Below are 15,737 nucleotides of genomic sequence, written 5' to 3'. Positions count from 1 at the left end.
GGGACCCTGTGACCACAATTCCCTCTTTGTTTGCACGGTATGGATACGTTATGTAAGCACCAGTCTCTGAGATCACCAGCCTATGCAGCTGCCATCCTCCTCTGCCACTGCACATGATGTTTTCCAGAGAGAGAGAGAGTATGAAGGAGGGAATGCTGTAATCCTTAGCAGTTAGAGGCCCGTACTCTCTGACACACTAGTCCATATTATTCATTTGTTTCAATACCACTGACATGGCCTCTTTAAAACACACACACACACAAACTTCAGACATTTTTTAGACATTTAATAGTGCACGGGCCATGATTAATCTGTACAGAAATAATATTAATAATAAAAAAGATAAACAATTTACATTTTCATTTATGTAACTTAAAGCGTAACATTTGCAATAAAATAACATGGTACAAAAAATGACATATTTGAGGTATAAATACAAGAATGCTTAAATTAACGTTCATTGTCATGCGTTATCGTTATTTGGGTGGCATACACTTTTAATGTACACATAGGTTTACAACACAACACAAGGCAGAGCAAATCGGTTTTAGATTTCAACATAAAACTGCTCTTGGATCTTAGAAGATAAATGGTCTGTTACTACTTAGTCTTTTACTTCATTTGTAGGTTAACACTGAAACAGAAGTACACTTAACAACGAAGCTGACAGTCATTTTATTTTTCCTTCTTAGCACGACATAGTCCTTCTCCATCCTTGTCCTCTACCCCCCAAATCTCTAACTCCTTTACAGTAAAACCTGTAATATCTTCACCTTTATAAAAAAGGGTACTTCCTCTCCTCGGGTACTTCCTCTCTTTCCTCTCCTATCCCTTCTATCACATCTTTTCTTTTCTCCCAAAGGTGAGCATGCTCAAGGGTGCATTGGCTCATGACATCTGATAGACAATAGCTATTTCCAAATAGATCCAAACGAAAAGAAAAAACAAAATAAACTTCGAGAAACATACTTAAACACTGGTCTCAGCCATCACTGTTTTCTTTTGCACCTTTCTTTTCTCTCTTCAGAGCGGCCTGTGTGGCTGTTGATCAGCAAGCTTTATGTGAGGATTTTGGTCCTTCCATGTGTTGGTCTTTCTTTTTATTCTGGGCATGTAAAGCCCCTCAAATTAGCCAGATATATGCACGAATCTACTTAACTACAGCGCTTTTCAACTCTCAATCACAAACCAGTCTGCCCTCCTACGTCCTAAACCTCAGGTGTTCCTGCCACCTTTCAGTCTTTTAAACACTCTCTGACAGCAAGGCACACACACACACACAAACATATACACAGATCCACAAAAACAAACCTGAACAACACAAACAAGTGTACACACGTACAAACAAATACACATACATACATACGTACATGACTCCCGGTGATTTGTTCACCAACTCTTTAAAATGTTAGTGTAGGTCTACTAATGAAAGGGTAGTTTATATTGTAATAACTGCTGTTTTGAAACTGGTAAACACATGCTCACACACACACATAAGCACACGCACACACACATACATTGCTGATAATATATGTTTTATATACTATATTGCAGCAGAGAGCCAGTGCATGGAATATATCTCATTTGTCTCTCAGTCACACGATACACACACACATATTATATCACCCCGACACACACATACGTTCACACACATTTTGTATACTTTGTCCATTTTGCTTCCCAGAAGCTGTAGAACCCCTGCCCCTGGCCACCCCATGAAAGTTTGGCATCAGTTGACGCCCCTCCCTGGACGGGTCAGATCCTGTGCACCCACTTGAGAGTCATTTTCACAGTGCAAGACGCGAGCAGTCTTGTCATGTGTCCATTCCAGTCTTGGGCTTTTGTTTCGCCTTTGACCTGTCAATCCAATGTTGTGTAGAGATAAAAAATATATATATATATATGAACTGTATACCGACGTTACGTTGTCCAGAAATCCTCTCGAGCCACTGAGTCTGTTCAAGAGATAGCAGCGGTGGCGGTGGAGGAGTTGTTTTCATCCTCATCATCCACCTTCCTCTTTAGACTCTCAGAGACGAAGGGTAAAGGAGAGAGGGATTTATTTGTCCATAGGGCAGGTGAAGGAGTCTCTGATCCGAACTACCTCCGCAGCACACTGGTGTCCATAGAGCTTATTGTACCACTCTGGGAATCGACCCCTGGGAGAGAGGGAGAGAGGGTCAGCTAAGTCTGTCTGAGGCAGCACGTACAGCCAGGCTACCTACATTCTCCAGGGGCTGTGCAAGACCGATGTGTTTGTAAGAGGCTGCATAATGCAGACAGATTAGTGGTGTGTGTGGAACAGACTGACACTGTAATCCCTTCCTAAGTGGAAATATGAGTTTGGGGTGAATATGTGTACGTGTGCTGCTATAGAACTGTGCAAGAACTCAAATAGCAGTTTCAAATGTACATCAGTGGACTGTGTGTGTGTGTGTGTGAGAGAGAGAGAGAGAGAGAGATGGTGTGAGTGGGTGAACTCACCGGCAGTCCACCCTGGAGATGAGTGTGAGGCGGGTCTTGTTTTGGCCGCAGGGCTCCATGTAGTAGCGGGAGGTCAGGACGTTGGCACGCACGCCCATCACTGCTGCCCGGTCGTGATCCACCGACGCACTCACCAGAGCACACGCACCCTTGGGCAGGTCAGTCATCCACGTCCTACATGGTGCACACAAAACAGCACAAGTATATTAGGTTAGCATACATACTAAACACTCAACATATGAGGAAGCACTTATTTTATTGAACAGAAGAACAGCTGAGGTGAATTGGTTAATGACCACCACAGTAAATAAGGTAGAAAGGGAAAAAAGAAACAGTATCCTGAAGTATATAGACAGATACTGAATACTTTCCTGAATTTCCCCTTGGGTATCAATAAAGTATCTATCTATCTATCGATACAGACAGACGCAGTCCTATTAGCTACAGGTAGGGTGTGGAGTGTCTCTTACCTGAGCACCACGTGGTCTCTGGGTGGGTGCGGGGCCATGCTATTGCGGACGTACTGGTAGACCTCGGCCCGCTCCTCCAGCGTCTCCACCACGCGGCCCTCCAGCAGGTCCTCATCCCAGCGCTGCTGCTCCCTCAGCACCCGCGACAGCACCTCCTCCGCCAGCGCAGGCACCTCCACAGACGCCTTCCACAGCCGCAGCGGGGAGCCGTCATGCACCTGGGCAGATGGGGCCAGGTAGATGTTGGTTTTTGTTTGCTTTGTTGCATAAAAATGCTAGACAATACCAGACAATATTCTTGTTTTCAGTCACTGTCGTCATAGATATGATTTTTAGTAGGCAGGTTGGACACAGTGCACTAGTGGGTCGAAACTGTTCAACACTTAAATGGTCACTTCATTTTTGACCAACCTGGCAGAAGCCCAAAAGCTACAGGCCATTAATATACACAATATATGACACTTTAAGGGTCTGTTCCAAATAGCTTTCTCATGTAGAGGCATCATGCTACAGGCAGGGAAGAGCAGTGAATTGGGACACAGATTCCACCCTAAAGGAGTTTACGGCCTCAAGGGCCAAGCAGGATGTCTGTTTGGGAAGCATGAGCTGCATGGTATGTGGGGAACAGGAAGTAGAGTGCGGAGGGGCGCACGGCACGGCAACATGAGGAGTGATGTCATGGCTGGCGCGAGGCCAGAGAGGATGCTGGGAACAGGACGAGTTTGTGTTGCTTTCACACGGACGTCAGGCCCGATTCACAAGCAACGCCCAGCCGGCTTGTCCATCAATCACCAGAGAGAGATAAAGGGCAGCACCGAGGGCAGCGCCAAAGAGAGTTCAAGTTAAAGTTGACCGGTATTTAGCAGACGCTTTTATCCAGAGCGACACGGACTAGCAACTGGAATTTGGAATAGAACGCGGGCTGACCGATTGTCAGACAGCAACGTTACCACAATTACCAAAACAGTATAGCGTGGTGAAGGGATGAAGTCTACACCAAATCCAAGAATGAAGACATATTCCAATTTAGTCCATGGGGGTGACTCAAACTGGACTCAAATTACACACACAAAATAAGAAACAAAACTGGATGGATAAGATGTCAACTGCTGTCCCACATTTTAACTGTGGGCTATGTCTTCATATAACAAAAAGGTTCCACCCTCCCACACTAACAAAGATAACATAAACAAATGCTACAGTCATAGATCTAAATGGACCTCTCTGTGTGTGTGTGTGTATGTTTAACATCCGGTACCTTCTTGTATGCGAGCTCAGCAGGCTCTGGCGTGGACACGCTGTCGTAGCCGCGGAACTTGTCCTTGGCCTCCTTGTGCAGGGTGTCCAGTCCGTCCCTGAGGTGGGAGCGGAATCCTTGCGGCCCGCAGGCCTCCAGCAGCTCCTCCATGCGCACGGGGCTCAGGCACTGCTCCACGTACGAGTTCCTACAGCGACTCATCTCCTCTGGGATCTGCAACACACACACACACACACACCGGGACATGGTTAACTTGATGGTCACATGAAAGGCTGCCCTGTAATCAATAAACATATGCACCGACCAAAATGCCCTTGAAATTAAATGGGATATTGTCATGCATTAAGATATATTCATTAATGGGCGAAGGAATTGTAAAAAATATTAGCAATTTCAGTGTCTCTATCTACCACTGTGGCTGAAATCAAGATGCTCACATGAACTTGGTTACATTATTAACTCAAAAGATTGCGTAAAGTCACACCACCAGCCAACAATATTGTGGCGTGATTTCTAGAACTATCAAACCACAATAAATCTTTATGAAACAAGGGAGGGATGTCATTAGTCCAGTGTGCTTCACTAAATATGGTAACTGTGTTTCCTGTTTCCTCTCAACCTCCCTGTACTTTCCAGTCATACTGCCGGTCTGACACATGGCATCTTGTGCCAAGTATTAGTGGACAAAATTCAGTTACCAGAGATTAAACAGAGAGCAAGTCAGAGCTGGGGATGGGCCGTTAGTGACTAAACCATGTCCACTATGGTGTCCTTAAGTTCCCCTCCAAAAAGCCCCACAGAAAAAAAAGGTCAAAAATGATGAGAAATCGTGATAACCGCAAAGTTATCAAATGTTATGCTATTAGACTAAGTAAAAATATAGATCCTTATCTTTAGTAATGGGTGCCTATGATAACGAAGTCTGCATGATAATTGACAGGACCAATGTGGAAAGGGCAAACATTCATGACCTCATGCACGCCAGTCAGGCGGTGTTCCAGCTGAGTCCTGATGTTGTTTGGTCTCGCCATTTGCCAGCATTCATTATTTCTGAGCTTATCCAATCAAGGGCTTCCCATTGGCCTTGGCATGCAAGGTCAGCCAAGCTGTTTGGGTCAGGCTCGGGTGGCATGGGGAAGGGGGGATGTGGGTGGGGGGTTGAGAGCAGGGCGGAAGAAAGCTGTTGTTTCGTGACATGCTTCTTGAGGCCTTCTGCCATATCCTCAGACAAGGTCATGACCTTACATAATCATGGGCTTGGACATTCCAGGAAGGCCTGGACTGGCCCCAGCAACAACCAACCCGAAAGCAAGAGAAGTTTTTTTTTTTTTAAAAGGTGGAGCAAATAACATCCGTGGAAAAGGCTTGAAGTGAGTGTAATCAGCTTTGCAAACCCCCTACCTCCGTTGCATAACAACAAAACCTTGACAACAGAGAGCACAGGCAGCAGCCAGGAGGCCTGGTGGGAGTTTGCCCAGCTTCTCATAAGCTACCCCCAGTTCAACAACTGTTTGTATGGGGTTGGGTAAGAGAGAGAGAGAGAGAGAGAGAGAGAGAGAGAGAGAGAGAGGCTGGGTTGGAGGTCACTAACCTGGAAAAGTTTGCGGCACTCCTGAATCATGTGGGCCAGACCGTGAGTAGCAGCCAAGTTCTCATTCAAGTCCCTTTGGTCAGGTTTACCCAGGTTCTGCTTCCTATTCATCACCCTGTAACACACACACACGCACACACACACCCATGTTAATGCTTAAACAACACTTTCTCCACACACACACACCCAAACACATCCATACACTTATACCTCCATCAACATAAGGGAGAGTGATGGAAGAGAACTGGGTCGGATGGAGTTGCATAAGCAATGATCTCACACCAACAACAAAAAAAAGTAGAGTATCCCGTCTTTCTCTCCTCCACATTTCACACAGGCCTACACCTTTCTATTGCTTCTCCACCCTTTTCTGTGTTTCTCTCATTCATCTACTCCGTGCTGTCACACTCCTTCATTTTTTCTCTCTATCCTCCACTCTTTTCCTCTCTTCTCTTCCCATCCTGTCTTCAGCTCTTTGAAGCACCTTCTCTTCCTGTGTTGGGGCAGTGCCGCGCATGGTCTCTTATGTAATCGGCTGCTTTGTGTAATTATACGGTATTAACAAAACTTCCCGAGACAATTAAGACGGTACTTAAGGCTGTCTGTTTGATTTGACAAATGAAAGGAGATCAAGAGGGTGAAGGTGGGGTGTATCCTGCCCACACACACACACACACTCACACAGACACATAACGACACCTACACATATGTCTTTGAAAAGACACCAGCTCAAACACAGACATAATCACTGGTTTGTGGATATGTACAGAATTTGCACATGTTCAAAAGAATAGGGCTTTGCATTCATACCCACAGTCTGTCTCTCTCTCACACACACACACACACACTCACCTGGGCGAGGAGCTGTCGCGGCGCAGCGTGTTGAGGTGGAAGAGCGACGGGGCCAGGCACACGGCCAGGTTGGTGCAGGTCATCTGGTTGTCGGCCACACTCGCCGTCACGTCGCTCAGGAAGCACAAGAGCGTCTGCAGGGCCTCGCGCGCCTCGTCCGGGAGCAGCAGCACGGCCGCCCGCACCGCCTGTAGACGCTGCTCCTTCGGCATGTCTGAGAGAGAGATGGAGGAGGAGGAGGAGGAGAAGAGAGACGGAGGAGGAAAGAGAGAAAGCAATCAAGAGAAGACGGGAGAGAGACAGAGAGAAAGGTGAGAAGACAATACTTGGACGATTTATTTATTTCAATTTAAAATTGACAGTTAGAGACTAAAAGGGTTTGTTTTTAGGCTATGCTCATCCCCACCACTGGGTTTCTCCGCTCACATAGAGCCCAGAGAGACTGAGAGATGGAGACATAAGAGTATGTATAAGTATATATACTCTTTTGATCCCGTGAGGGAAATTTGGTCTCTGCATTTATCCCAATCCGTGAATTAGTGAAACACACTTGGCACACAGTGAACACACAGTGAGGTGAAGCACACACTAATCCCGGCACAGTGAGCTGCCTGCATCAACAGCGGCACTCGGGGAGCAGTGAGGGGTTAGGTGCCTTGCTCAAGGGCACTTCAGCCGTGCCTACTGATCGGGGTCCGAACCGGCAACCCTCCGGTTACAAGTCCGAAGCACCAACCAGTAGGCCACGGCTGCCCTCAATAAGAGCCCAGAGAGAGACTGGGGGGGTGGGTGGTTGTTGGGGGCGACTGCTCCCGGGGCATGATATACACGACCCGCCAGATTAACCTGCACAAGGAACAGACTGGCACTCTAATCCTGATACCGGTGAGTGTGAAAGTGTGGGTGTGTGAGAGAGAGAGAGAAAGTCTGTGAGTCCTCTAAGGAGAGAGGTGGAGGCCATACGTACACAAGAGAGGTAATACAGGAGTGTGTGTGTATGTGATAGTAGGGGGTAAACAGGAATCATAAACAGGGTACAAGTCCCCAGTTGTCCTCAGTGGAGACATTCATCTTAACTTTGCCAGTAACGTAAACAAACACAAACTTAACCTCTCTTGGACCTTCCACATACAAGCAATTCTCTGCCAAAAAACACACCATTGTTTTACAAAAACAATTTCCTACATTTACAACCGGACTTACAGTGAGTTATTGTTAGGGAATAACCGCCGACACATGCCCACTGAGTCCACTGATCACTATAGGGTTAATGTTGCCATTGACGATAAGGGTGTTGAGTAACCGGGGGTGGTGAGGCAGAACACAATGATTTACTGCGTTTGCCACCACATCATTTGACAGCTATTTCCTGTGGATACGCTGTGTGTGTGCTCATGCGGCTTTCACAATCAGACCCTTATACCTAGAGCCATAGTGTGTGTGTGTGTGTGTGTGTGTGTGTGTGTGTGTGTGTGTGTGTGTGTGTTTTGTGTGTGTGTTGCTATCACATATACTTTATGTTTTCTATGTGTGAGGTGAGTGACTATCACTGGGCAAGAAAAGATGTGTCCTGGGTATGTGTCAGGTTTTTGGCTGAAGGGATTTATGTAAGGGAAGGTTTTTGTGTGTGAGGGAAGTGTGTTTGTGTATGTGTGTGAGACTGCATGTCTATGAGCCTGTGTGTGTGTGTTTGTGAGAATGCATGTCTATGAGCCTGTGTGTGTGTGTGTGTGTGTGTGTGTGTTTGTGAGACTGCATGTCTATGAGCCAGTGTGTGTGTGTGTGTGTGTGTGTGTTTGTGAGACTGCATGTCTATGAGCCTGTGTGTGTGTGTGTGTGTGTGTGTGTGTGTGTTGTGCATGTTTTTCCTCTTACATTGGTAGATCTGCAGGAAGGTGTCTGCCAGTTTGGAGGTGAGGAGGGGCTCGGGCAGGTCTCTAAAATACTGCTTCAGCATGTCGGCCACGTCATAAGCCGATTGGCCCTCGTAGCTGACTCCGCCCCCATCTGCACCACAGGCCTCGTTCATCTGGCGCAGTGCCTGAATGCGGGACTTCACGCCTGACTTCCTGAACAAGCCCACCTGTACGCCCCCACCCACACACACACACACACACACACACACACACACACAGTGCGAGGGTCAATCCCTGAGGGCAGAGTGCATTAGAAGGGTTCACATGGCCTGTGCTGTTAAGGCTTCTGTAAAACTCATGTTTTGCTACAAATATGTCAGATGTCAGATGGGCTGTTTTTTTATCAAGTGTGCGCAACTGAGATGCCATGCCCCGTAGGAGGCCTCTCTAAGAATCCCACTGCTGTTGTTGCACACCGCCCTGCCTTCAGTCACATTCGCTAGAAAAAGAAGAGGGGGAAAAAACCCACTTTGCATGGAAAAAAGGGCTCATCACTGTACAAGCGGATGTTCTAAAAAAAACAGTGATTATGAAACAGAAGCCTTATTTTCCATCTTAGTACAAAGCCAGAGATTCTTCCATGTGTAGGACCCTCTGTCTCAGCACTGACTCTTCCCACGCTTGGAGGCAATGTGAAATATTTGTGATGGATGGCATGTGTGCTTCTGTATGTATGTGTGTGTGTGTGTGTGTGTGTGTGTCAGTTGGGACAATAAGTAACGAGTGGTGAGTGGATGTACAGTATGTGTGGATTAGTGTCCTTGTCAGTGTGTGTGTCTGTGCGTGTCTTCTCAGCATAGAAGTGAGTACATCAGTTCTCAGTGGCTGTGTGTTATTAGTATGTGTGTGTGTGTGTGTGTGTGTGTGTGTGTGTGTGTGTGTGTGTGGATGTGGATGTGCGTATGTGTTTGATACACTGCATGCACTGTATGCATCCCTTTGTGTATCTTTTCCTGTTTCCCAGGAAACAAATCAGACATTTGTGTTTTGAACCCTGTAAACATGCTCATACCAGTCAGTGTGTGTGTGTGTGTGTGTGTGTGTGTGTGTGTGTGTGTGTGTGTGTGTGTTCAACTCACTGACCTGGTCCAGGCACTGGCTCCGGAGGTAGCGCATGGCCTGCTGGATGCTCTGGGGCAGTGGCTGCCCTGTCCGCTGAACGTTCACATGCAGGGGAACACCAAACACATTCCTATCCTTGTAGTCCCTCACCTTCATGCGCTTCATGAACTTGGGCACAGCCCTGTGAGACACACACACACACAGACACACACACAGCACAACACACAGATAAACACCTTGTTAAAATACCAAAACAACAGGAAGCAACAAAAAACCCATTCACTTACTGACACACCTCTAAAATGGTGACATGGCAGACCACTTACATAAAAAGCCAGCATGTGTGTGTGTGTGTGTCCAAACAGCCTGCTGGACTCTGACCCCTTGAGTTCTAGAGTGGTATTCATACTCAGAATTTAAAACAAGGACAAGCTTTCAGCCACTTCTGATTCCTTTTCTATTATTCCAGCTCATTCCCGCTACTCTCTCCCCCTCGGAGAGTTTTCCGTGCTGCGCAACATTCCTTGTGGAAGGAACAAGAGCACATTGTTGGGGTGCAGAACACTGCAAGCTTTCCTATAGCCCCCTGCTTCACTCAAGGGCAAGGCTGTGATGTTTAACAAGGTGTCACTCTATGTTATATAGAACCATTGTGTGTGTGTGTGTGTTACCATTGTGTGTGTTTGTGTGTATGTGTTATATATGTTATATATCACCATTGTGTGTGTCTGTGTTATATATATTATATATCACCATTGTGTGTGTGTGTGTGTCTGTGTTATATATATTATATATCACCATTGTGTGTGTGTGTGTCTGTGAGATGCCAGTGCATATATGTGAATGTGTGGAGTGGCCTGAAATGTTTCTGTCACAGATGGCAACTGGGTATGCTAAATGTGTGTGTGTGTGTGTGTGTGTGTGTGTGTGTGTGTGTGTGTGTGTGTGTGTGTGTTCATGTGTGTATTTATGTGAGTGTGGAGAGGAAACTTCTAGAAGCCCAAAGGCCGATGGAGGCCTGTTTCCCGCCTTAGTGTGTGAGGATCAACACTGCAGCCAGACAATGGGAGCCAGGGCAGGGGCCACACTAGTGTGTGTGTCTGTGCTTGTGTGTGTGTGTGTGTGTGTGTGTGTGTGTGTGTGTGTGTGTGTGTGTGTGTGTGTGTGTGTGTGTGTGTGTGTGTGTGGTATAAGGTGTATGTATACAGATTTGGTGTGTGCGTGTGTGTGTGTGTGTGTGTGTGTGTGTGTGTGTGTGTTTTTGTGTGTGTGTGTGTTAAGGTGGGCGGTGTATCCAACCTAGTTGTGTCAAGCTGAAAGACTTATGGTGGATCTGTGAGAGTAAATAAAAGAGCTCACTTATGTGTGTATATTGTGTGTGTGTGTGTATTTGAGTATGTGACTGACAGGGGGAAGGCGTTATGTTCACAGGCAGGAATGCTCTGAACTGTGGTGGCAAACAGAAGCTCATTGTGTGTCAAAGCAGAGGGGTCTGACATAACCACTGTTAACAGGAAAGGGGAGGAGGGAAGGAGAGCGCTTATGGATGGAGTGGAAAAAGAGAAGGAGTGAGAGATTTAGAGAGGAAAATAAAAGCAAACAGGGAAGGCTGCTGAGAAGAAGAAAGAAAAATAACGAAGAGACGCTTGGCATGGGGTATGAGGAGAAAGAGTGTTCAATGAGGGCAACCTATTGGCGTGTGTGTGTGTGTGTGTGTGTGTGTGTGTGTGTTAGAAAGAGAGAGAGAAAGAGAGAGAGCAACTCTATAGTTTGCCAAACTACTGACTTAGTTGCTCAGAAAGCTGTTCTGTGACTAAACAAACAAACAAATATGCAGGTGTGTGTGTGTGTGTGTGTGTGTGTTTGTATATAGGACAGAGGATTGACTCTTGTGTTAGTGTAGCCTCAGATCCCTATAATTATCCTCTGGGAACAGAATGTGAGACACAACCCAGAATACTCTCACATACACTTCAGACACATACACACAATGTACACACACAGATTACACACTTTTCCACATGCACTACATGTAAATGGCAATTTAGAAAACCCTGGAACTGAAGAGAGAGAGAGAGAGAGAGAGAGAGAGAGAGAGAGAGAGAGAGAGAGACAAAGAAAGACAAAAAAATAAAAAAAAAAAAAAAAAACAGGAAGGTTGGCAGTCAAAGAAAGAGATGTGTTCAGCAGAGGTCAGGCAGGACAGATGGACAGGAAGACACTGAGACACACACACAAACACACACGCACACGCACACACACACACACACACTCACCAGCTGAAGCCGTGCTTGTTGGTGGGCGTGTGTTTCTCCAGCAGGGCGGTGAGTTTGAGCAGGCTGTATTTCTGCAGCAGGTTCATCTGCAGCACCGACTGGCAGCCAATCTGCAGCAGCGACGACGACAGACTGGGTCTGTGAGAGCTCTGGAAACTGGGCCAGCGCAACTTCTGGGGCCTACACACACACACACACACACACACACACACACACACACACACACACACACAGTTTACATTCAGTTACTTGAATGTACAAACACATCTTCATCCCCGACAGAAACACATTATATTTACACACTGTCACTGTGCACACATTTACACTGTCGCTGCACACACACTCACACATTTACAATGACATTGACATTGCTGGACACACACGCAGTCTTTTTCATTTTACATAATATGTCTCACTCACACATATACACTTGCACGCACACACGCACACAAACACACACACACAGGCATACACACACACATTTAGACAGAGAAGCAGCTCTGTTGTAACTTGGTCAGAGGGTCAGAAGTCAGGTAATCACTAGTTTCCCAGTCTGTGTAACCTTTGTCACACTCATAGAGACTCACAAATGAAACCCAGCATACAAAGAAAATATTTAATGATTGAGATCAGCTAGAGCATAATCAACATGTACATCACTGTGTGTGTGTGTGAGAGAGAGAGAGAGAGAGAAAGAGACTGTGACTGAGTGAATGGGGGGTTGTCTGGAATTCCTCCTGTGCATTCCGGCAGGATCGGCGTAACCCGTGGAGACAAGGAAGCATTCCGGAGACCTTCCCCAGTAAGTGCAGTGTGGCCGCCTTATGTAAGGGGAAACGTTCTGACTTGCTCTCTATGTCTTTCATTCTCTCACTCTCTTCATCTGTTCATACATCCCCCCCCTCTCTCTCTGCTTCACCTGATGACCCTCTCTTTACCTCCCTCTGTCTGCTCTGTTCAAAGCTCTATCTGATCTGTTCATCTTTATCGCTCCTCAGCATCTATAGTCCTCCACTGGCCCTGTAGACTAGCCTTTGGAGGGATGGATGCTTGTAAAAGTTAGTCATACCCAATCTAGGCTTTTAAAAAGCACTCCAGCAAATCAAAGTGGCCAAATGGGTGAGATCCACATAGATAAAACCCTTAAAAAGAACTTAAGTTGCTTATTATCATCAATTGGGTGACAACACAAAGCTGTACAGACACAGTGACACAGACACTGACACACTCACAGACACGCTCACAGACACACTCACACTCCATACCTGTTGGCCCGCGTGAGGGAAGCCCCCACTCCAGAGTCCCTCCTCTCGCGTTCTCCGGCCGGGTTCCCCGTGCTGTCCTGGTCGCTGGCGTTCTCCTCCTCCAGCCGGTTCTGCAGCGGTGAGGATGGGCAGGGCGAGGCCGAGTCCAGAGCTGAGTCGGAGTCTCCGTCTTCCTCCTCGTCCACCTCCTCGTCCTCCTCCTCGTCCACCTCCTCGTCCTCCTCCCCGGCGGCGGCCGCCTCCGTCCAGGCGTTGACCAGCCTCTGAAGTCCGCTCACGTCCTTCAGCACGTCCTCCAGCTTGCGCTCGCCGACCTCGTCCTCGTCCTCATCCTCTTCTCCGCCTCGGGCCAGCGCGGCCGGCACATTGTCGTAGACGCTGAGGCGGCTGTCCAGGGAGGCCGAGGAGCCTCGTCGCGGGCGCCGCCGGATGGTGGAGGCGCCGCCGTCCACGCCGTGTCGCTTCTGCCCGCCGTCCGCGAGTGCCTTCGGGAAGGTCCCGGGCTTGTGGCCTTCGGGCAGGTAGAAGAAGATGACCCCTTCTTCGTCCTCCTCCTCTGCCTCGTCCTCGTTGCCTGCCTCGTACTTAGAGGCCGACTTCTTGCTGTTGCGGCGGTTCTGTACCACCACGCCGTTGTCGGGCGCGCCGCTCTGGTTCTTGTTAAGGTCCAGGTTGCGGTTGGCATTCTGGACGGTGTTCAGGTTGTGCTGGTCATTCTGGGCCCGGCGCTGGTCCGTGTGGTGGGCAGCGGGCTGCAGGAGCAGGTTGAACGGGTCAAAGCCCTCCAGATACATGCCCCCTCGCTTGGAGCCCGTCCCGCCGGCCGCCGTGCTGTGGCTGCGCGCCCGGGTCACCGGGCTCGGCGTGCTGACCGCTGAGCCGCTGCTGCCGCCCTCTGATTGGCTGCTGCCTGCGCTGCCGCTGCTGGTCTGTGTGAAGTAGGACACGCTCCGGTGGCGGCCGTGGGTGCCGACCCCCGTGCTGACCACACCACCGCTGCCGCTGCCGCTCTCGCTGTTCTGGTTGTGATTTTGGACTGGGTGGATGTCCACGCAGTTGAGCCTGCGGAGCTTCTCCTCGTCCAGGCCCTCCTGGATGCCCACGGGCCCGCTGATGTCCAGCTTGGAGCGCGGCTTCTTGCTCTTTCTTGTCAGCGTGCCGCCGCGCAGCCTCAGGCTCTCCATGCGCTTCAGGAAGCTCTTGGCCCGTGAGCGCGTGCTCGTGCTGCCGCCGCTGCCGCCGACGCTCCTCCCACCGCCGCCGCTCCCTCGCTCCTCGCTGCACGACTTCACCTCGAACGAGAAACTCCGCATCTCCAGAGGCGAGGGGAGGCCGTCGGAGAGCGAGTCCTCGTTGGCGCCCGACGTGGCCGACGAACACACGCTGGCCACCGAGCTGGCACGGGTCGCACCGACGCTGCTGACGGCCGCTCCCGTCAGTGAGTCGCCCACGCCGGGGCTGGACGGCGTGCCGCTGGGCAGTCGCCCCCCTCGCTCGGACGCGCCGTCTTTCCGGTCGCCACTGCCACCGCTGTGCAGGGAGCCCACCTCTGGCTGCTCGCTCAGGTCGGTCAGCATGCTCTCCGTGCTCATGCCCTGCCGCAGGCGCTCCTCGCTGGGGAAAGGGGGCTCACCGGTGACCCCTGGTGGAGAGAAGACGTCCAGCTCGTCCAGGCGCGACCAGCGCTTGCTGTCCCGCTGGAAGGTCCAGCGGCCACTGATGGCACAGGGCTCATCCTCGTCTGAATCATCACTCTGTTCAACAACAACAAAACACTCAGACTCTTCCTGTTCTCTTACCTAAAGCAATTCACTAATCTCCTAACCTCACACCACTTATATAAGCAACAGCAAATTCTGGTGTCTCTGACATTTATGTCATGTTCATTTACACTGTATGTCTCGGACATAGTCATGTAGAAATATTTCATGTGCCATTCAGTGACTATGAATCGGGGAATTTTTAGATGTTGTTATCTGTAAGGGAGCACTTCTCAATGTAGTTGCAAAAGCACAGCACATTCCTATTGTATATCATTTCCCCAGGCAATTTTACACAGATAAGATGTCCATAGGGAGAGAAAGAGAGAAACAGAGACTCAGAGAGAGACAGAGAGGAAGGAGGGGGTTGGAATCTTGTTATTGTATGTTACTGAGCCATGTCACAACAAAGTCATATGTTACCACCAACCCCTTAAAACTCCACCCAAACCCCCCAAAATACTCCTCCACTCTGTCTAATCTATCTCTCCACCCCAGGGGAAGTCAGGAAATTCCACCCCTGACACACACACACACACACACACACAGTGCATTGGGAGTTCATATCCCTTGCCGGAGCGTCCTGGTCACTACCACCTCCCAGCCCCCAACCCTAAACTCCTACCACCAGACTAGCCAGACTGCCTGTCTTCTCCCACCCCCATCCTAGTGCCTGAATGGGTGGTGGAGGTGGGGTGGCGTTGGTGTTTGAGAACTACTGCCAAACAGCAGTCACTTAGCATAACTGCTATAACTGAGCAGGTGAAAGGAGAATCCCCCTAACCAGGAACAAAGGAGAACAA

At 48.8% G+C, this 15,737-nt stretch overlaps 1 protein-coding gene across 2 annotated transcripts in view; it reads right to left on the bottom strand.

The window, feature by feature from the left end:
* Positions 1–271: 271 nt before the first annotated feature.
* dlc1 (DLC1 Rho GTPase activating protein) overlaps positions 272–15,737 on the bottom strand; it is a 146,921-nt gene continuing 131,455 nt past the window's right edge. For both annotated transcript variants that reach the window (XM_048240386.1, XM_048240378.1), the window contains exons 9-18: positions 13,175–14,928; positions 11,910–12,089; positions 9,655–9,814; positions 8,531–8,738; positions 6,656–6,869; positions 5,804–5,918; positions 4,213–4,425; positions 2,955–3,172; positions 2,485–2,658; positions 272–2,159 (exon numbers count right to left, since the gene is read on the bottom strand). In XM_048240386.1, coding sequence (XP_048096343.1) covers positions 2,060–2,159; positions 2,485–2,658; positions 2,955–3,172; positions 4,213–4,425; positions 5,804–5,918; positions 6,656–6,869; positions 8,531–8,738; positions 9,655–9,814; positions 11,910–12,089; positions 13,175–14,928 — 3,336 coding nt within the window. In that variant the 3' untranslated portion in view covers positions 272–2,059. The remainder of the gene's footprint in view (positions 2,160–2,484; positions 2,659–2,954; positions 3,173–4,212; positions 4,426–5,803; positions 5,919–6,655; positions 6,870–8,530; positions 8,739–9,654; positions 9,815–11,909; positions 12,090–13,174; positions 14,929–15,737) is intronic.

Source organism: Alosa alosa, chromosome 1 (assembly GCF_017589495.1).
Source record: "Alosa alosa isolate M-15738 ecotype Scorff River chromosome 1, AALO_Geno_1.1, whole genome shotgun sequence".
Classification (NCBI taxonomy): Eukaryota; Metazoa; Chordata; class Actinopteri; order Clupeiformes; family Clupeidae; genus Alosa; species Alosa alosa.
This window is presented reverse-complemented; position numbering and strand designations above follow the sequence as displayed.